Genomic DNA, 20,000 nt, shown 5'->3' on the forward strand with positions numbered 1-20,000 from the left:
ATGTCGAGTTCAACCTCCTCTGGGCTACCAGCAATTCCTCCTTATCTGTCTACGTGGTTCGAATCACCAGCCTCCCCCCTAGTTACCACAACTCCACATGCTCTTACAAGGTCACCCTTCACAAGCCAGACAATACTTCAGTCTCCAAGTCCTCGAATAAGGTTAAGAAGGTCAACCTTAATCCTGACTGTTTGCAAGTCTTCTCCTTCCAGGGTAAGTGTAACTTTTGTCCTGTTGATTATGCTCTTAAGAGTATAGTTTTTTTAAAGGTTATTTTCTGTTTTCTCATCAGTTACCTTCTTAAGAATATGAGAGTTTTAAGACTAGATCTTTTTTGTATTTTAATTCTTTTATCTTTATTATTTGCTTATTAACTTTTTTGGCTGTTATCACCAGCCTGCATTAGCTGGTTGGCCAAGACTGCTCAACAGTTGATCATTAGAATTCACAAGGTTCAGTTATGATTTTCCAGATAGCAAACAGTTTTTTTTAGCATCATTTTACCAGTCATTTAAGTACAGTATTATAACTAAACTGAATATTATATAAAATTCTATATTTTCTACTTTTCAGTCCCACTAAAGGAGGTTCGGAACAGCAAGCTGGAGGTGGAAGTCTACGCAAGAAAGAGCAAGCAGTTTCTCTCGAAGGCAATTGGGAACTTAGAGTACAACATACCTTCTTACCTCATAGCAGACTACCCAGTGACGAAGAGTCAGCCTCTCACGATCTACAAGAAGGTAAAGTTGACATTTTTGAACCTATCTCTGGGTAAAATGGAAAAAAATCTATCTTTAGTATGGATGGACACCGACCCTCTTCTCCCATCTAGCAAATATTTTGAGGTAGAGATTTTTTTTGTACAGTTACTTTTCTGTATTTGTTGAACAGTATCCTATGTCAGTTACACTATAATATTCAGTGACTGCAAACAGAACTTGTTTATGGAAATGAAATCAGAAGTAGCATGTAATACACCTAGTTCAGTAATAAGTGTAAATAATCTGATTCTGAAAATGATTACCAGTGAATCTACTGCTTATATTTCCAATCTATTCAAGGATTCTTAAGCAGAAAGCCATTTAGAATCATTGGCAAAGGCCTAACACGCTGACACTGAGCCACAGAGGATCACTGACCCTTGATTATGTTTTTCTAGGGAAATCCAGCCCCAGCGTCGTCACCAAGGGACAGCATCGTCAGTCTTCCAGGAAGCATCTGGGGACAAGTCCAGATCTTAGCTCAGTACCAGATCAGGGGCGGATGGCACGGACGGATCAAGATGGTGGTTATCAAGGCTCACAATTCTCTTGTTGGCAAGGTGAGGTCATTTAGCTGTTCTGAGTCGGTAGTACTGTGCAGTACTTAGAGGCTTCTTCTTGTTCTCTTTGCTATACAGCTGTTAAACAGCTCTCTTGTGTTTAGCTGCTCTGAGTCAGTACAGTGCAGTGCCAGAAGCTTTGTTCTCTTTGTTGCAAAGCTGTTGTGGAGTTATCAGGCCAGGTTGAACGCTTGGTACCTTTTACAAAGTGACATCTTTGGTAGAATTCCTTTACAGTACTTTATGTAGCCTGTGCCATTAGCCTGGGAAGAATTATGCCTTAAAGCAATCCTTCTTTGGTTCTAGAAGCTTTTAATGTGCACAATCTTACCCTGAATTTGTCTGTTATTCTACAGACAATATGTTTAATCTATGAAATACATTTTATTCCAGAGCTTTTCAGAAAACTGAAGGATATTTTGGTAGGTTCCTTATGAAAAGGTTTACATTGTTATCTCTAGTACTAGTCAAAGATTTTAGCTTAGGAAGACTAGTACTTTCGTTGATCTTTCTATTTAGCTTATCACTCTGCTTCATCTTCCTGTGATCAGAGAGGTGGAGCTTACAAGATGGAGCTGATAGTGAAGAAGGATGAAGAAACAGAGGCTGTCCAAGAGACCAAGTTGGCTCCAGGACCGAATCCCTTCTGGAACATGCCCTTCATATTCGATGCCTCACAGAGTAAGGTGAGCACTACTATTTTGTGCAAGAAAAGTTAATAGTTTAAACGTCTTGCAAAGAGATCTCCATATATATTTTAAGGCAACCTTGTGAAGGCAAAAGTTGTCAACATGTAGACATTGTGTTCAAGGGAAGGTTGCCTCCCTTCGTTAGGTTAGGTCAAGTGAAAGTCTGGTTCTTGACATTTATGAAATCATTAGTGTTCGATGCCTTTGAGAGTAAAATGAGAGTTAGATTTTTCTTCCTTTTATCATATTTTGGAAAACTGACTGAGTGTAATGATATGCTAAAGATAACTGCTTAGCTCTCGGAATAAAATCATTGGAACTTCATAGATGTACCCATTCTGAAGTTATCACTAAGAATGTATCAAGAAAATACTTTTATGGACAATGGAAATAACAAAGTCACAACTCGTCTTGAATCTAACAGCCTAGAAATATTTTACTAAAGGCAACACAAATGATTCTGCCATATGTAAAATTTATATAATTCAAGTAGAAATTCATACCTTACACCTTCACAATTGCCATAGGTAACAGAGGCAAAGGGATCTCAGTCGACTATAAGCTGATGTAAAACATATTGACCAGCCTGAAGAAGGAAGATATAGCTATAATAAGGCTGAAGTATACTAACTATATTTCCTATATCTTGTCCTTCTGAAGGCGCAAGACTAAAATGTCTTAGTCTACTAACTTAATCTTCCATGTCTTCTCCTCCTGAAGGTGCAAGTCTACTAACTATATCTCCTATATCTTGTCCTTCTGAAGGTGAAAAATAGTCTACTAACTTGACCTCCTATATCTTCTCCTCTTGAAAGTGCAAGACTAAAAAGGCTAACTCTACTAATTATATCTTCTCCTCTTGAAGGTGCAAGACTACAGAGTAGAGATGACTCTGGTGCGTACAAGCCGGATGAAGAAGTCCACCATCATAGGGCACGTAGCTCTGGGTCTGAACACCACGCCGTCAGGGACAAGGCACTGGGAGGACCTAGTGGCCTCCCCCAACAAGGAATTCACTGTCTGGCACCCGATCACGTGCCTGGAGGAGTGAAATTGCCGCCTTTGGCGTGGCTTGCTCTGAGACGTTGTCCTCTACAGGAAAGAGCTGACGGTGTCTGTTGTATTGCAGTGGATTGTGACAAAGAATGTGGTTTTAAAAGCGCCTTTGCTTTGTTTATTTTTCATTTTGGGTAATATTCTAAAACTTTATCTTACTGTTTAGTGCTAAGCTGAGGACAACTTCTAGAAGTCCTGTTGGCTAGAGATTTCGAAGAACTTGCACATTCTGAGAAAATCTCTTTTTAGGATAGTTTTGATGCATCAGTTATATTCAAACATAAGAGTTATGTCTTGAACAATTACACATTGCTACCTCTTATTAACAATGTTTTCATCCATACCCTAATTTTACTCCAATTTCTTTCTTATTAGCCCCTTCAGCTTGTTTCTACGATGTGAATAATGAATAAGTGAATAAAAACGATGAATGAGAAATTGTCCAGCATCCATCTTGAGGTTTCAGTCTAGACAAGTAAACTTTGAAGTAATTTTAATGGTTTATAATAGAATTACGTTTATAGTATAAACAAAAAACTGCAAGACCACATAATCTTACTGTAATCAGTCCTCGGGAAAGTTATACACACAACTCTGTAAGTAACAAAATCATCAACGTATCAACACAGAGTCTGAACAGCAAAGGCAAGGTCATCCACTGAAAATCAATACATTAACCAGAATAATTTGTACGCAGTAAACCACCCAGATAAGGAATCAATTCAATCCTTACAGAGTTTACAGCAATAGATTTTAACTAGTTTTGCTAGAAGTAGTACCAACGTACCAAGAATATTTAAAACGTGAGACCTTATATTTGCATCTGTTACTGTTTGACTGATCACAAAATTCTACAGTCTATGGTACTTAGTCTGTTTATGAACCATGATTTCATTTTGCTTCGGAAAACCGAGTGAAACGTTTGCTCTGTTGCCTTTCATAAGCAAATTCAGCTGAGAAAGCTTTGTTTATATTTGGGAACGTGACATCAGCTAAACCCAAGTGTTCCGAGCTATTTTTTTTTTTGACATTTTATCATATACAACTCTTAAAATTTCTATCAATCAATTCTTGGATTGCTTTTCATGATGTTGGAAATTCATTTCAACGTCATGTCCAGTAAAATTACTGAAACTGCAGAAAATATAAGCTAGGCCCAGGCCCATGCACCTTTCATAAGGGTAGCCTCACTGTAGGTCAAAAGGCTGTGCTCATCCTTGCTATTATTCACCTGTGAAAGTCAGATATACGGAAAGTTGAAGCAAAGCAAATCACACTAACTTGTTATATCTGGAATCATGTCGATATGGCGATGCAAGTGATGTTACTGACTGAAACAACGTAAGTATTACACCCGTCCTGTTGTCTTCTGTGATGACAACCTGTTTCAAATGGATTGGTTGCATCTTGCGTGTGTTATTTTTTTTTTTTTTTTATTGATTTAGGCTACTTTACATCGAGGTACTTATTGGTTTGGGTTATGATTTCTAGTTAACTGAGTATTTCAAAGAAGTCACGAGATGATAATATCTTATATAGAAACTTGAATTTACAGACAGAAAATTTGCTGATCGTAACTTCTAGACCTCTAGACTAATGTTTGGTAGGTCCAAATTTGTGCATTTTTGTGCATGATTTTTCGCACGGTTAATAAGATTGCGCAAGCGATTAGTCTCTAATATAACCGTAATTGTTTATGCTAAACAGTGTTTAGTGCGGCTTAGTTTTTCCTAGGCTATACGTCTACAACTTAGGTGGGGCGTGCCTGCGTGTAAGTGTGTATTTAATTATGATTCTTACTAAAACTTTGAATCTGCACAAGGATAATACGGAAATATAATATTATACAAGTCATTGGTCTCTAATATAACCATTATTGTTAAGACAATATAGCATTCAGGTTTTGCTAAGCTCTACGCCTGCAACTTTGGTGTGCGTGTGAGTGTATGTGAAAGTGTGTGCGTTTATGTATGATTCCGATTAAACCAAGAAATCTGCACACGCATATTTGTAAAACGCCAAATTAAACTAATAAATAGCTTTTGAAAAAGTTCACGGAAGAAAAGAAAATATTAGTCACTAAACGCAGTCACCATGCGCCGATATACCTTTTAACGTCAATTAGGCCGATTCGCTGCAGTGATCTGCAGTCACGTGTCAGATCGTCCAAGTCTTTTATTTATTCATTTATTTATCGGGTTTTCTGTTCATTTAAAGATCTGTGGTTATTCTACTCGTTTTCATACACTTTTGATTTATAATTTGCCTGATATCTGGGTGTTTTTTTACGCGGCTTTTTGATGGGAAAGAGATTGTGGATTTTTTTTTATGCACCTAAAGAAACCAGTATTTTCTGCCCGTTGCTGGATGCGTTCTTTATCGGAATATACTAACAGTTGTCTTTCTTGTTGAATGCGTTTTTTAAGTGAATATGCAAACCGTTTTTCCGTTTTTTGAATGCGTTCTTTATCAGAATATGCGAGCTGTCTATTGTCTTGCTGGATGCGTTGTTTATCTGAAAATGCAAAGCATCTTTTTCGTCTTTGTTGAATGCGTTCATTATCTGAATATGCGAACAGTGTTCTGTCTTACTAAAATCGCTCTTTATCTGAATATGCTAAACGTTTTCTGTTCTGGCGGATGTGTTCTTTTATCTAAATATGCAAACAATGTTCTGTCTCTCTTGCTGAATGTCTTGTTCATTTGAAAATGAAATCCGTTTTCTGCTTTGTTAAAACTGTTCCTTATCTGAACGTGCAAACAGTTTACTACCCTGATGAAGGTGAATGGATATTAATTCTCTCTCTCTCTCTCTCTCTCTCTCTCTCTCTCTCAATATATCCACGAGTTAATCTTACTCTCGCCAGGCAATCAAATGTCAAACAGATTAGGTAAACATGATGATTAAGCCAACTTCAATGATAAAAGTCACATAGATTTACCCACGCGTAGAAGCCTCTTTCTCTCTCTCTCTCTAGTCTTTACCCGTGTTAGTACTAGTCATTAGGTATACTTACTCTGAAGCTTTTAGTCAATCCAGGTACTACCTTGGTTTTCAAAGAATCGTAAAATATGCTCCTTCCCCGTCCCGTGTGAGATCTCTCTCCCTCTCCCTCTAGAATGTTGACCTACAATAGTGCTAACTACCATAGTCAATACAAGTTCCTTAGGTTTCAAATAATCACGTCTTGAGCTACTTCGCTGTCCTGTGTGCGAGAGAGAGAGAGAGAGAGAGAGAGAGAGAGAGAGAGAGAGAGAGAGAGAGAGAGATGATTGATAGGGTTACATATTTGCAGTTTCTTTTCGCTGATGGCGTGTAACAGACAGGCAAAGTTAGAGGTAAAGAAGTGAAGTAGGTGTCTTTTCTTAGACTTACAGAATCACTTTTTATTGCTCTCCTATTTCTTTTTTTTTTTTTCTTGGGTTGCTCATTAACATTTCTTATTGCAGCTTTTAACTGTTTTTATTGCTCTAGATCTTTTATTTTCTCTGTTATTGTCATTTTTCGGTCATCATTGCTTTGTTGTTATGTTTTTATAGGCCTACTTATAATTCTTTTATCACTCAAATTGTACATAAATTGCAAAGAGGATTTCTTATCCCTTTTGTAATAGTCTTTTCAAATTTCTTACTTTTTTTAATGTTAAAAATCTTCCCGCATTAAAATCTATATATTCAAATAAACGTACACATTTAATACATACATTTGTATTAAACAATCTCAAAAATCATTCTGGTCTCTTTGCTTTCAACCGATAAGTATTGTTACACCAGACTAGGTTAGGTTTTAAGTTCGGTTAGTTTAAGATTATGCCTGTGGCCTCAGATTAGTTTCACATAGGTTAGTTTAGCTAGTCTAAGGTCCAAAAGACGTTAGGCCTACATAAACATTGCACAAAAGATCAGTTTACCAAGAAAGGATTTCAAAAATCTAGTAGACCTATGTATCGTGAACAAATATCTTAATTATTTTAATCCTTGGTCTGAATACTGTTCCTCTGTTTGGTCCACAGTATCTGACGAGCATCTCAAATAGTGGACTATAAAACCTTCGGTTCATTTAAATCTCTTATACACTTGCTTTTAATATTAATCTCTGGCAGTCTCTTTCAACTAGCTCAATTGTGCATTCAACATGTGTAAGGTATTTCATAATTCAGAGCTTCTAGGTTGTGCCATCCAATGAGTTAGTACTAGTTTTAGGCCTATGTGCTGAATTTCAAATTATTATGTTTGTTTTTTTCTGTGAGGTTCAGTATTATCATTCAGTTTACTAGAATTTCTTACTATAATTCTCTTTATTAGAAGTCTTATTCTTTTGTGATCACATTGTGAAAAGATCATTTAAATATTGTAACTGAATCGTTGGGACGTAGCAGTTGAAAGTTGGTGCAAATGCTAATTTGCTAAGCTGGCTAATGTGAGTCTCACTTCATTATAGATTATAAAGATTTCATAGATTGAATGTACTTAATCTTTGAAATAAAGCCTCACACACACACACACACACACACACACACATATATATCTATATATATATATATATATATATATATATATATACACACACACACACACACAATATTCCATGCCTCCAGCCAGCATGTACAGATACAAGACTGTATTTTTTAGACACACTGTCCAAGTGAATTGACCGATAGGTTTAAAGATGTTTTTGTCAGAGAGAGAGAGAGAGAGAGAGAGAGAGAGAGAGCGAGAGAGAGACTCTGCTATGACGTGTCATCGTAGCAGACATTTCAGAGACAATCTCGTGTTTTAGCAACTGAAATTATATATATATATATATATATATACTATATATATATATATATATATATATATATATACACAAAACGAACTTTTTAAACGTAATGTCAGCGACCGGCCGGCTACCTCTCTCTCTCTCTCCCTCACTCACATACAGGCGTTCATTAAGCTCACACAAGTGTCTGAAACCCGGCGTCTCTCTCTCTCTCTCTCCCTCACTGTGTAGCTCCCTCTCGGGAGAGAGAGAAGGAGACCCACCACTCCCTTCTAACTCTGTCTCTCCCTAGACAGACCCCTCCCCGCAATAGAGTGGGAGGAACAGAACAGCCATGCGATTAGAGAGAAAGAGAGAGAGAGAGAGAGAGCTCACTGGGGACGGGGAGAAGCAACAGTGTGCATCAGTCAGTTCCCTGAGAAGGTCATACAGGCTGGAACGCCGTTAACGGTCGTATACAACACTCATACCGGCGTCACAAACGGTATGTTTTGTCTTTTTCACGTCATATGTCCGTCGTGTCTGAGGATGCGACGTAACCCTGACTGCATCCTGTGCTAGGATTAATCGTAATCCTGTAAGGATAGCGTCCCAGACTTTTTTTTTTTTTTTTATAGTGAGGTTAATGCTTTTCGAAAGGTTTTTGTGGGAGAGATTGAGAGAAGAAAATCGTGTTTGTTTCCCGCTGTCGCTTGTGTGTTTGTGTACGTGTTTTTAATTTTTTTTTATTATATACTTAAAGATTTATGTGTGTATTTACTTCCTTCTAACCGGCATTTGGAAAAAAAAAAATACCATCGCTGACTCGAGTGAATTCAAATGCCATTATGCGACATTAAAACCTGAAAATAGATTTCAGACTGCGCTGAAACTGCTGTTTGATTTTGATGACAGTTTCAGACACCATTCACCGTTCCCCAAAACCTCCCCCCCAGCCCCCCACAACCACCCCCATTTCCCAAGCACATACAGACGTACAGAAGACCCAAACGCATACACAGACACACATACAAGCTCGGGTGATGTCATAACGCAATGAAACTCAGGACAGATTTTGTTGACACTTGGAAACACGTTTCACGGGCTCTTGATTCATAACCCCCAGCCCCACCTTGACACACAGACATACAAAGAAACAAACACACAAACACATGCTCAGGTGATGTCGGAGATCGAAAAAAATATATATATACAAACAAAAGAATGATCTTGCCCGTACACAATGATGCACAATGATGTTTACGTGTTGAGTTCAATCACCTTTGTAATTTGTAAACAACTCTAATATATATATATATATATATATATATATATATATATATATATATATATTATTATATATATTATATTATTATATTATATCTTATATATATATATAAATATATATATAAATATATATATATTGGCTCTCAGCAATATAAGAAGCAAATAAGTAATCAATAATTATAATAATAGGTCTAGCGTTCCTTACACGATACAGGCCTCAGTGTCATTATATATATATATATATATATATATATATATATATATATATATATATATATATATATATACTTTGGCTTTCAGTATAATAATAATAAAAACAATGATAGATCTAGCATTTTTCACACGACACGAAAGCCTCAGTGCACTAATTGCTCATAATCGGAGCGTCTCAATCAACCATTAATTGTTTTAAACACCTGCCTCTGTATCAACGAAGTCTGTTGCTGACTCTCAAGCCGGGCAAGAATTTCGTTAATGACAGACTTCGCTTATTAGGGTCAATGATGCGTTTAATAAGGCAAATTACAACAGTTATTCTAGATAATCTTAAGCATTGGTCGTTTACGGTTTGTGGTAGACATTGCGGGAAGTGGCAAATCACGTATTATTTTATTATTATTATTATTATTATTATTATTATTATTATTATTATTATTATTATTATTGTTGTTGTTGTTGTTGTTTAGACGATTAATAGAAAGGACATTGATAAACAGCCCCTTTATCTTAGAGCTTACTTTAACGTGATGGCATATAGGCCTAGGCCTGAGGAAATCTTAATTGAAGTGAATTATGTTAGTGTTTATAAAGAAGAAATAAGTTATTTATTTTCATTTATTTTCAGTTGGCAAATAGTTATAATTGTCTCATTAATTTAATGTCTTGTGAAGATAATGACTATAAGTAATTAGCGGCTTGGCGTGTATATATATATATATATATATATATATATATATATATATATATATATATATATGATATATATATATATATATATCTGAAGATGACACAGACATACAGTTAACTCGAGATGATCGACCCATAGAGAGAGAGAGAGAGAGAGAGAGAGAGAGAGAGAGATAGCACCGTTTTGTCTACAGTTTACTGTAACCCAAGAACTGTTTTCCCTCACTTTATCTACAGTACTACAGTCGAGTTGCCAACTCATGAATTAAATGTTATACAAACTACAATAATTATGATGTTCTCTGGTTTATAAACGTAATTTAGAGTTATTGATACAGTGTCTAGGTTTACGTATAATTAAATGTTAATGTCTTATCATCTTGGGTGTTTGTATAATAATATATTTTGGTTAAAAGGCTATAAATTGTTGGTTTAATATGGCTTTGACCACTTATAAGTGAGGGCTCTGTTCACTCGGTGCATTCCATAGGCGAGTATTAACTTTTGTATGGCAAATATATATAAAGTATATATTTGTATATATATGTATATATATTATCGATATTTTTTTATACTTTGTGCAATTTTTGAAATGCTGCATTTTATTACAACTCAAAAAATATGTTTTCATTTTAAATCAATGCCTCCATGAATTTGTGGTAGCATCTCTCTCTCTCTCTCTCTCTCTCTTCTCTCTCTCTCTCTCTCTCTCTCTTCTCTCGTGATGAATTAGTGAAACTTGGATTCTCTCTCTCTCTCTCTCTCTCTCTCTCTCTCTCTCTCTCTCAGAGACTACTTATAGGCTACCACTTGACACGTTGTGAGTGTAGTTGATAACTCTATCTATAACTTGATAATTTGGGTAAATATTGTTAAGGATTTGTAAACCAATTTGAGTATTGTCAGTCCTCATATACATAGACATACATACATACATACATACATACATACATACACATACTCAAGTCATATTAGTTTAGTAATAAATAAATGAGTTTGTTGTTCAAGTTGATGTAGGAAAATCAAGTGTAAAAAATATTTTAAATTATGACAACCTTTATAATACTTCTTATTGTCGATTACTTAGCTAGAGACTGAATTCGTATGCTGGGTGTTGATGACCCCAGTCTTTGTGACGCCGGGATCACACACGTCAACAAATCAGTATTTTAAATAGAAATTTACTGTAATACTGTAGGCTTCGGTAACTTACCTTTTAATATTACAGTCTGGAACTTACAGATGTAAACGTACAAATGTACACATGTACACAAATTTGTCTATTTATAGTGGTCATGACATTCTAATCCTTATCGAGGAGAGAGAGAGGAGAGAGACGAGACGAGAGAGAGAGAGAGAGAGAGAGAGAGAAAGAGAGAGAGAAAGAGATAATCTGTAGGTTATTTATACAACAAATCAAACACACACACACACACATTATATATATATATATATATATATATATATATATATATATATATGTGTGTGTGTGTGTGTGTGTGTGTGTATTAAACCATAAAATAATTACATTAAAATCCTTATATGATTCTGAATAAAAAATTAGATCAATGTAGAAATAAGAAAAATAAATAAAAAAAATTATCTATACACCTGGAAAAAATAGAATCATAATGAATGGTATGCAAGAAATATGACTCTGTTGCAGTCATTGCACAGGTAAGATATTGCAAGATCTTGCACACCTGGTGATCAGCCAGGCAGCCTTACTGAGACCTGGTTACACCAGGTTCTCCTCCTGATACCTGATATTCTCTCTCTCTCTCTCTCTCTCTCTCTCCTCTCTCTCTCTCTCTCTCAAGAGCTAAATTGTTGAAGCGGGACATATTTTCTCTCTCTCTCTCTCTTTCTCTCTCTCTCAAGAGCTAAACTGTTGAAGCTTGGACATATTTTCTCTCTCTCTCTCTCTACTTCTTCGATGTCTCCTCGGGTGGAATAAGAAGTCTGAGACATCCTAATCCTTGTAACTTGTAACTCTCTCTCTCTCTCTCTCTCTCAGGAGCTAAATTGTTGAAGCTTGGGCACATATTCTCTCTCTCTCTCTCTCTCTCTCTCTCTCTCTCTCTCTCTCAAGTGCTGAATTTCGTGATTTATTTATCGGTAGCCTGAATATTACCCGAAGGGCTTTCGTGTTTATAATAACCACATCTTCAGGGCACGGTTTAATGCATATAACGACTGAAGGCAAGATATGAGCAAAGTTAATTTATAAGTAAAACTGGATCACGGAGAACAGTGTTCAATAATTCACGGGAAAGTGATTACTTTTTCTTCTTCTTCTTCTTCTTTTTAGATGTTTTGCTTTTGGGTCACGTTTTGTTAAGCGGGATTTTCGCTCGTCGTGTGCTATATGTGGGTTGCTTGGTAGTCTTTTAAATTCAGTTTTTATTCATCCTTTCGCGTTTATTTTCTGGTGTCCTTCGGCTGTCTTTTACTTAGTGCCGTATATAGGCTGGAGAAGTGTATTTTGAAGATATATATATATATATATATATATATATATATATATATATATATATATATATATATATATATATATATATATATATATATATATATATATATATACACACACACACTCATACACGACTTGGAAAAGTAACGCATATTTAAACTCTCGTCAATGGAAATTATGCTCTAAAGAGAATATAATTACAGTAAAGTTCATGTGAAGGGAAATAAACATAGAGAGAGAGAGAGAGACAGAGACAGAGAGACTAAATAACTAAATACAGAACCAATAAAACGTAAAAACAAATGAAAAAAGGATATAATTACAGTAAAATTCATGTGAAGAGAAATAAACAGAGAGAGAGAGAGAGAGGGACTCACAACAAAATAAAGAATCAATAAAACGTACAAACAAATGAAAAGAGAATATAATTACAGTAAAATTAATGTGAAGAGTAAAATTCATATGAAGAGAAATGAACAGAGAGAGAGAGAGAGAGAGGGAGGGACTAAATAACTAAATAAAGAATCAATAAATCGTACAAACAAATGAATATACATATATATACATCTTTGACTGGGGTGTCTGGCGAGAGGACGCGAAATATTGATCGCCCCAAGCACCTGTGTGGTTCATTTTGCAAGCACTCGAGAGAGGGCGGTAGGGGCGTGTGTGGTCCTTGGTGCAGAGACTGTACGTAGACTGTCCCGTGGATCGAATTTTCTTTCAATTTCGCGTGTCTTCTTCAGTTTCAGATTGGAAAAGCCTTTTGGAGCAACTGAGCGAAGCTGGGTTTTCGTAAGTGGGTCCTATTAGTCTAATTCGTCCCTGTTAGAACTCCTGTCCTCACAATTTAGGGTATATTGTCTTAACTCTCATATATGACCTGAATCGAAGTCAATTAGCTCCCTTTCTTGCTGTCTGGGTGCTCTTTCTTTCCCACATGAAGTGGGTTTCTCATTCTCTCCTTTGGTATGTAGCTGACTACAGCATAATAGATTGATTCACTTGGGGCTATTCAGAGACCCCAGTGTCTTGAGCTTTATGACCAATTCCCATGCCCCAGCCATACCATACCTTCCTTCTCTTTCTTCTTGTCTAGGTGCTCTTTCTTTCCCACATGAAGTGGGTTCTCTGTCCATCTTGAGGGAGGTAAGCTCTAGACTAGAATGATTCACTCGGCTTTATTCAGAGACCCCTGATGTCTTAAGGTCTTTTTCAGGTCCTAAGGTTCGGATTTTGAGGTTGCTGAGATTTGGAGGTCTGTTTTAGGGTCCTTAACATTTTCTCATCTGGATGAGAGATAGGTTGAACATCCCAAGGCGATGTAAGGTCTTACTAGGGATGCCTACATATACGCATAATCGTTTGAACCTTTAGAAAAAAAATCTTGACAACCAGGATTTTCTATCGAGTTATGACGGCAGAATTTGTTTTCCGTATCTAATGCGGCAATTTTAAATTGTTCTATAATGAAGTGGAATACGAACTATAAGTAGGCCTATCCATTTCTCTTTGAGTTATTGCTTATTCTACGCCAATCGTCAAATTGAACAAAATGTTACTTAAAATGAAAATATAAAGTTATTAGTTACATATGAGCTAAGACTGACCATATGTGAAAGAAACAGTTACTTTATGGAGCAAGAATTGACTCTATTTGAAATAAAACAGAATAGATAAACACATAAATGAATTAAAGCGTAAATAATCGACCTTGATAAGGCAAGATGGTTCTAGGGACTAATCTTTCAGTCAACATGATTCAAAATCCTCTGCAATCTTGGATTTTATTTTTTTATTTTTTTTTTCCATCAATCCTTGTTTGCCCTAGGAGTGAATTGTTGACAGTCTCTCTCTCTCTCTCTCTCTCTCTCTCTCTCTCTCTCTCTCTCTCTCTCTCTCGTCTAAAATTTAATTAATTCTCTGTCTGTCTGTCGATTATAAAATTTAATTTAGACGCTCTCTCTCTCTCTCTCGTATTTAATTAATCTCTGTCTGTCTGTGATTATAAAATTAATTTAGACGCTCTCTCCTCTCTCTCTGTCTCTTCTCTCGCTCTCTCGTCTAAAATTGTAATTATTCTCTGGTCGCGATTATAAAATTAATTTAGACGATCTCTCTCTCTATACTCTCTCTCTCTCTCTCGTAGTATTCTTTCAGATAAAGATTTCGTCCAGATAATTTTTTATTTTCTTTTCCTCCAAAATCACGAATTCCAAGATTCGGAATTTTCTACATTCTTCTGTTTTCCTGACTCCTAAGAGGGTGAGATATCTTAAAATTCTCTCTCTCTCTCTCTCTCTCTCTCTCTCTCTCTCTCTCTCTCTCTCTCTCTCTCTCTCTCACAAAAAGCGTACCCACCGTGACTTCAAATATTTTAATCGGAATTTAAATTTTTTTTCATTTTTTAGAATTTTGATTTTGTTAATCTTTAGCACAAGATATCCCGAGGTTCTATTCAGGTGTCACGTGACAGCTGATTCAGGTGTCATCTGACACCTGTCATAATCTAGGCGCATGCGCAATGCTGAGATGATCTGTTGAATTCAATGTTTTCGATGTTTAAGCCACGAACAACATTCTCTATATTAAAGTTCTATATGAACGTTGAATGTTTAGTACAATGTTTTCGATGTTTAATTCACGAACAACATTGGCTATATTAAAGTTATATATAAATGTTGAATGCTTAGTTCAATGTTTTCTATGTTTAATCCACGAAAACATTGACTCACCCTAACTCAGCATCAAAACATCCAATTCTTCGTCAAATCCTTTTTTTTCGGGTGAAATCCTTCAGCGGATGAAATTATGCAAAAAAAAAAAAAAAAAAAATGTTCAAATCCTAAACCCACCTTAGACCTCTCAGTCACGACTCCATTCGGTGCTCTTTGAGTGGAGATTTTGCGATTGAATCCTGGTTTAAAAAAAAAAAAAAAGTATACATATTTCACAAGATATAAATACAGATTCATCTTCGCCATCTTCAAAATACAGCATCTTCGTCATCTTCCAGTTTGTAATATGAAAGAGGAATATTTATTCCAGAGACTGGTAGAAAGTGGTATCAGATACTTATTTATATACTCTTAATACTTTACAAGTCACGGTGGGATTGGACACACGGGTTTATTGGGTCGCCTCCCAAATCGTCTAGCTTAGTGAAACCAAATTTCACAAGAGCGTGTTATGTTTTATATATATATATATATATATATATATATATATATAGATATATATTGTATATATTTATATATTAATTAATTATATATATAAAATGTATATGTTTTTATATATATATATGTATATAAAAGTATATGTATATATATATATATATATATATATATAATATATATATATATATATATGTAATTGCATATATTTACATATATAAATTTTGTATGTATATATATTATATATATATATATAATATATATATATATATATATAGAGAGAGAGAGAGAGACAGAGAGAGAGAGAGAGAGAGAGATACACATACACACACAAACCAAGGGAAGTGAAGATACTACTTTTAGTTTATTAAAACACGAACGACAATAAAATAAAAAATAGGAAAATAAGTGAACATGAGAAATGGATCAGACATTCACAATGAATAGAAACCCACTCCCGGAAATGAGTCAGAGTGGGTCAGGTGTGTTGTTGGGGGTTGCTAGGTGGGCGGGAGGGGGGCGTTAGGAACCCGAAAAGTACCATTACAGTAGTAGAATGAAGCCATACTGCTGATTATTGACGTTTGTATATATTTTTATTGCTTAGTATAAAATTTTTGGTTATAATATATATATATATATATATATATATATATATATATATATCTATATATATGTGTGTGTGTGTGTTTGTGCGCATGTATATGGTATATATCTACATACATATATATATTATATATATTATATATATATATATATATTATATATATATATATATATGTTACATGTTGGTTTTAGATAAAAATTACAAAATTACATACAGGAATGAAAATGAATATAGAAATCTAAATACGGGAGTACAAATATATGTATATATTTTATAGCATGCATAAAGGTACAAGAGATAATTTCTGTTTATACATAAATGTGTATGATTTAAATTTGATAATGCCATAAGGCGAAACAGCTGTCGTGACAAAATTCAATAAATGGAAGAAGGAAGTCTGCGTATATTTCACCAGAAATTGACGAACGAGAATCGGAAAAACTTCGTCGGTATGAAGATACCTGCAAGAAACTTATTGATGCCACTAAAGCAATTGCTTTTAACGAAAATTGTATTAGAGAAAAACTATGCCCTAAAAGTATTGGAAGAAGTGGCCGGGGCATGGACACGATGGAGGGAGGTAGAGAAGATACTCCGACACCAAGTATAGAAGAAAATCCGCAACAAGAATCCCAGCAACTTGAAGTTGAGAAGAGAAAACGTTGGAAGATTTCTGCATTAACAGCCCACTAGATGACCAACAAAAAGCACGTGACCTGCTTGAGTTAGAGAGAGGAAATACAGACAGGTGGTGACAACGAGGCACAACAAAAGAAGCTACTCAACCTCCATGGGGGCCCCGTGAGAAGTGAGGAACACAAAGATGGCTTCGTCAACCTGGCTGGAATCGACCTTAGCCCCTATCAAAGGTCCCTCCTGAACCTGGGTCTGCAGTGCCACTATGCCAAGAAACCACACTGAAGCCAAGCGAATAGAAACGGAGGCCCTTATAGACCGACTTTTACAACTCCGAGATGATGGTAAGCCCTAGAAAACTACCTACCGTCATTGATGAACTTGTTGGAGAAGCAGGACGACAGAGAGGACATTTCCGAAGCCAATTAATCACCAAGGAGATGAGGGAACCGCTAAAGAACTACGTAGCAACCCAGACATCATCATACGGAAAGGTGACAAATCATCAGTGTACGTATGTGATGAAAGAAAACGTGATATTTTGAAAAGATGGATAGGATCCTCCTGGACACTTCCAAATTCCAACGCTTGACAAAGACCCCACCGAGGACCTCAGAAGAAAGTGTCGAGGCTTGTGACTAGGGCCAACAATCAGCAAGACGTCGTAAAATTCCCTAAGGTAAAAGGAGACTATGGGCCCGGTTACTGCTACGGAACAGTGAAAACACACAAGGCAGGTACCCCCTAAGGCCCATCATCTCTCAGATGACATCCCCAACCTATAGGATAGCGAAAGTCCTGAATGATTTGCTGGTACCTTACATACCCGGTGCATATTCACTGAAATCAGCGGTGGAGTTTATTGATCTCCTACAGGAAAAAGGACCAGAAGACGACATTGCCTCACTCGACGTTGAGAGTTTGTTTACGAACGTTCCCGTCGAAGAAACGATCGACATCATTCTTGATCGTGTATACAGGTCCGAGAAGAACCCCGCTGCCCATTCCGAAGATGTCCTCCGAGAGATGCTGAAAGCTAGCACTACAGAAGCCCCTTTCCTCTCTCATCAGGGGGAATTATTTCGACAAGTAGATGGAGTCGCCATGGGATCCCCACTAGGGGTCCTCTTTGCAAATATGTACATGGCCACCGTCGAAGAAAGGACCTTTAGAGAACATCTAAAACCTAGGATTTATGGGCGGTACATCGACGATATATTCGTCACAAATAAAAGAGCCTGAAGATACCAAAAAACTAGCAGATGCTCTGAAAAGAAACTCAGTGCTCAACTTCACCACAGAGCACAGCCAGCAGAAGACTTTGCCATTTCTTGATGTCCTGGTAAAACAACAAGAAGGACAGTTTAAGACGACCGTTTATACGAAAGCAACGAACGCTGGCCGTTGCTTGAACGCACGCGGGGAGTGCCCGGACGCATATAAAAAGTCTGTCGTGAGTGCGTATGTCAACAGAACCTTCACACACAGCTCATCATGGAAAGATATACATAACGAACTCGACGCCGAATTCGCCAACTGCTGACAAACAACGGGTATGCAGATCAAATTATCGAAGCAGCAATAAAAAAGAAAATGGACGAATTTTACCAACCCAACACCATGGCGAAAAACGAGGAAAACTTGATTATTTACCATCGTGTACATTATGGGTCTGCATACAAGGAGGATTGCTGCACACTACGCGGGATAATAAACAGAGGCGTAATCCCAAAAGCCCCTTACCATAAAATAAACCTCAGGATATATAGTAAGCCCAACCTTGTAGCAGCCTTAATAATGAAGAACAGCACCGCTCCGGGGGGACCGAAGGAGATGTGCACGAATGTAGTTTACAAATTTACTTGTCCAGAGGAGGTGTGTAAACCTCACAGCCAAAACTACATCGGGCACACTACAACGACCCTTCGGAGACGTCTGCTGGCTCATAGAAATCAAGGGGCATCCATCAACATTACATAGATGTTCACGACAGGAAGCCATCTCTACAAGAGCTCATAGAGGCACCCAGGTCGTACACAGAGAAGAACAACTATCGGTCGCCTCTTAATAACGGAAGCAGTGAGCATCGCTATTCAGAAGCCGACCTTGAACGTCCAACAAGAATCGGACCATATACTCCCCTCCAGCAGGAGAAGGAATACCCAAGCCAACAGGGACCAGACAGCGCGCCCCAATCCACCGAGAACATCGCGCCCCCCCTTGGAAGGCATGAGAAGACCCAGCGTCAGCGAAAGTCAAGTAACATCCTTACTCAGGTCGCTGAGACCCCGCCCAACACGAATCAGCAACCGTTAACCAACGTAGACCATTTTGGACATACACACACACACACTCAAATTTAAATCATACACATTTATGTATAAACAGAAAACGCCTATCTTTTGAGATCAAAGGCTATTGTATATCTATAGACCGTGGGCTACGTGGTCACAAACATGCATAGGCCGTAGATGGTGACACAGTTGGTCAAACATAGGAGGGCGGTTATTTGGACCGTGGTCATATTGTAAGCATAAATGGTTCAGTTTTATGCTTTTATAAAGATCAGTGTTGGTTCTGTTATTGTAATGAGTGCATTAGAAAGTGCATAGTACCATACACGTATAGTATATTTATATATATATATATATATATATATATATATATATATATATATTATATATATATATATATATATGATAATTATTAAAGGGGAATTTTTAGTTGATAATAATTATTATCAACTAAAAATTCCCCTTCGGTACATATATGAAAATATATAAATTCCTAGGTAGAGCGAATTAGATATTAAAGGACATTTGTTGCTCGAATGATTTATATGAATCATGGTGATGTGATAATTATTCATATATATATATATATATATATATATATATATATATATTATATATGTATATATTCTTTGATTCAGTCATTTTTCCACCTGCGAGCATTGTTATGGAAGCCTGCTGATAATAATAATAATAATAGTAATAATAAAACAATTAACCTAAGATTCTCGCAGGCATTCATCATGTAACATCTGGCATCATTATTCGTAGTTGCCAGAGGTGGCAATGTTTCCTAACCATAGCAAAAACATTAATGACT

At 36.4% G+C, this 20,000-nt stretch overlaps 2 protein-coding genes across 2 annotated transcripts in view; both read left to right on the forward strand.

Moving 5' to 3' along the window:
* LOC135213142 (synaptotagmin-7-like) overlaps positions 1 to 3,395 on the forward strand; it is a 40,865-nt gene extending 37,470 nt beyond the window's left edge. The window contains exons 6-10 of the mRNA XM_064247083.1: positions 1 to 213; positions 574 to 740; positions 1,160 to 1,321; positions 1,873 to 2,007; positions 2,876 to 3,395. Of these exons, the coding sequence (XP_064103153.1) occupies positions 1 to 213; positions 574 to 740; positions 1,160 to 1,321; positions 1,873 to 2,007; positions 2,876 to 3,061 (863 nt within the window). The 3' untranslated portion in view covers positions 3,062 to 3,395. The remainder of the gene's footprint in view (positions 214 to 573; positions 741 to 1,159; positions 1,322 to 1,872; positions 2,008 to 2,875) is intronic.
* Positions 3,396 to 8,015: 4,620 nt separating this feature from the next.
* The window catches only part of LOC135213145 (uncharacterized), a 38,918-nt gene continuing 26,933 nt past the window's right edge, over positions 8,016 to 20,000 (forward strand). The window contains exon 1 of the mRNA XM_064247085.1: positions 8,016 to 8,312. The gene's annotated coding sequence lies outside the window, so the exon portion shown is untranslated. The remainder of the gene's footprint in view (positions 8,313 to 20,000) is intronic.

Source organism: Macrobrachium nipponense, chromosome 42 (assembly GCF_015104395.2).
Source record: "Macrobrachium nipponense isolate FS-2020 chromosome 42, ASM1510439v2, whole genome shotgun sequence".
Classification (NCBI taxonomy): domain Eukaryota; kingdom Metazoa; phylum Arthropoda; class Malacostraca; order Decapoda; family Palaemonidae; genus Macrobrachium; species Macrobrachium nipponense.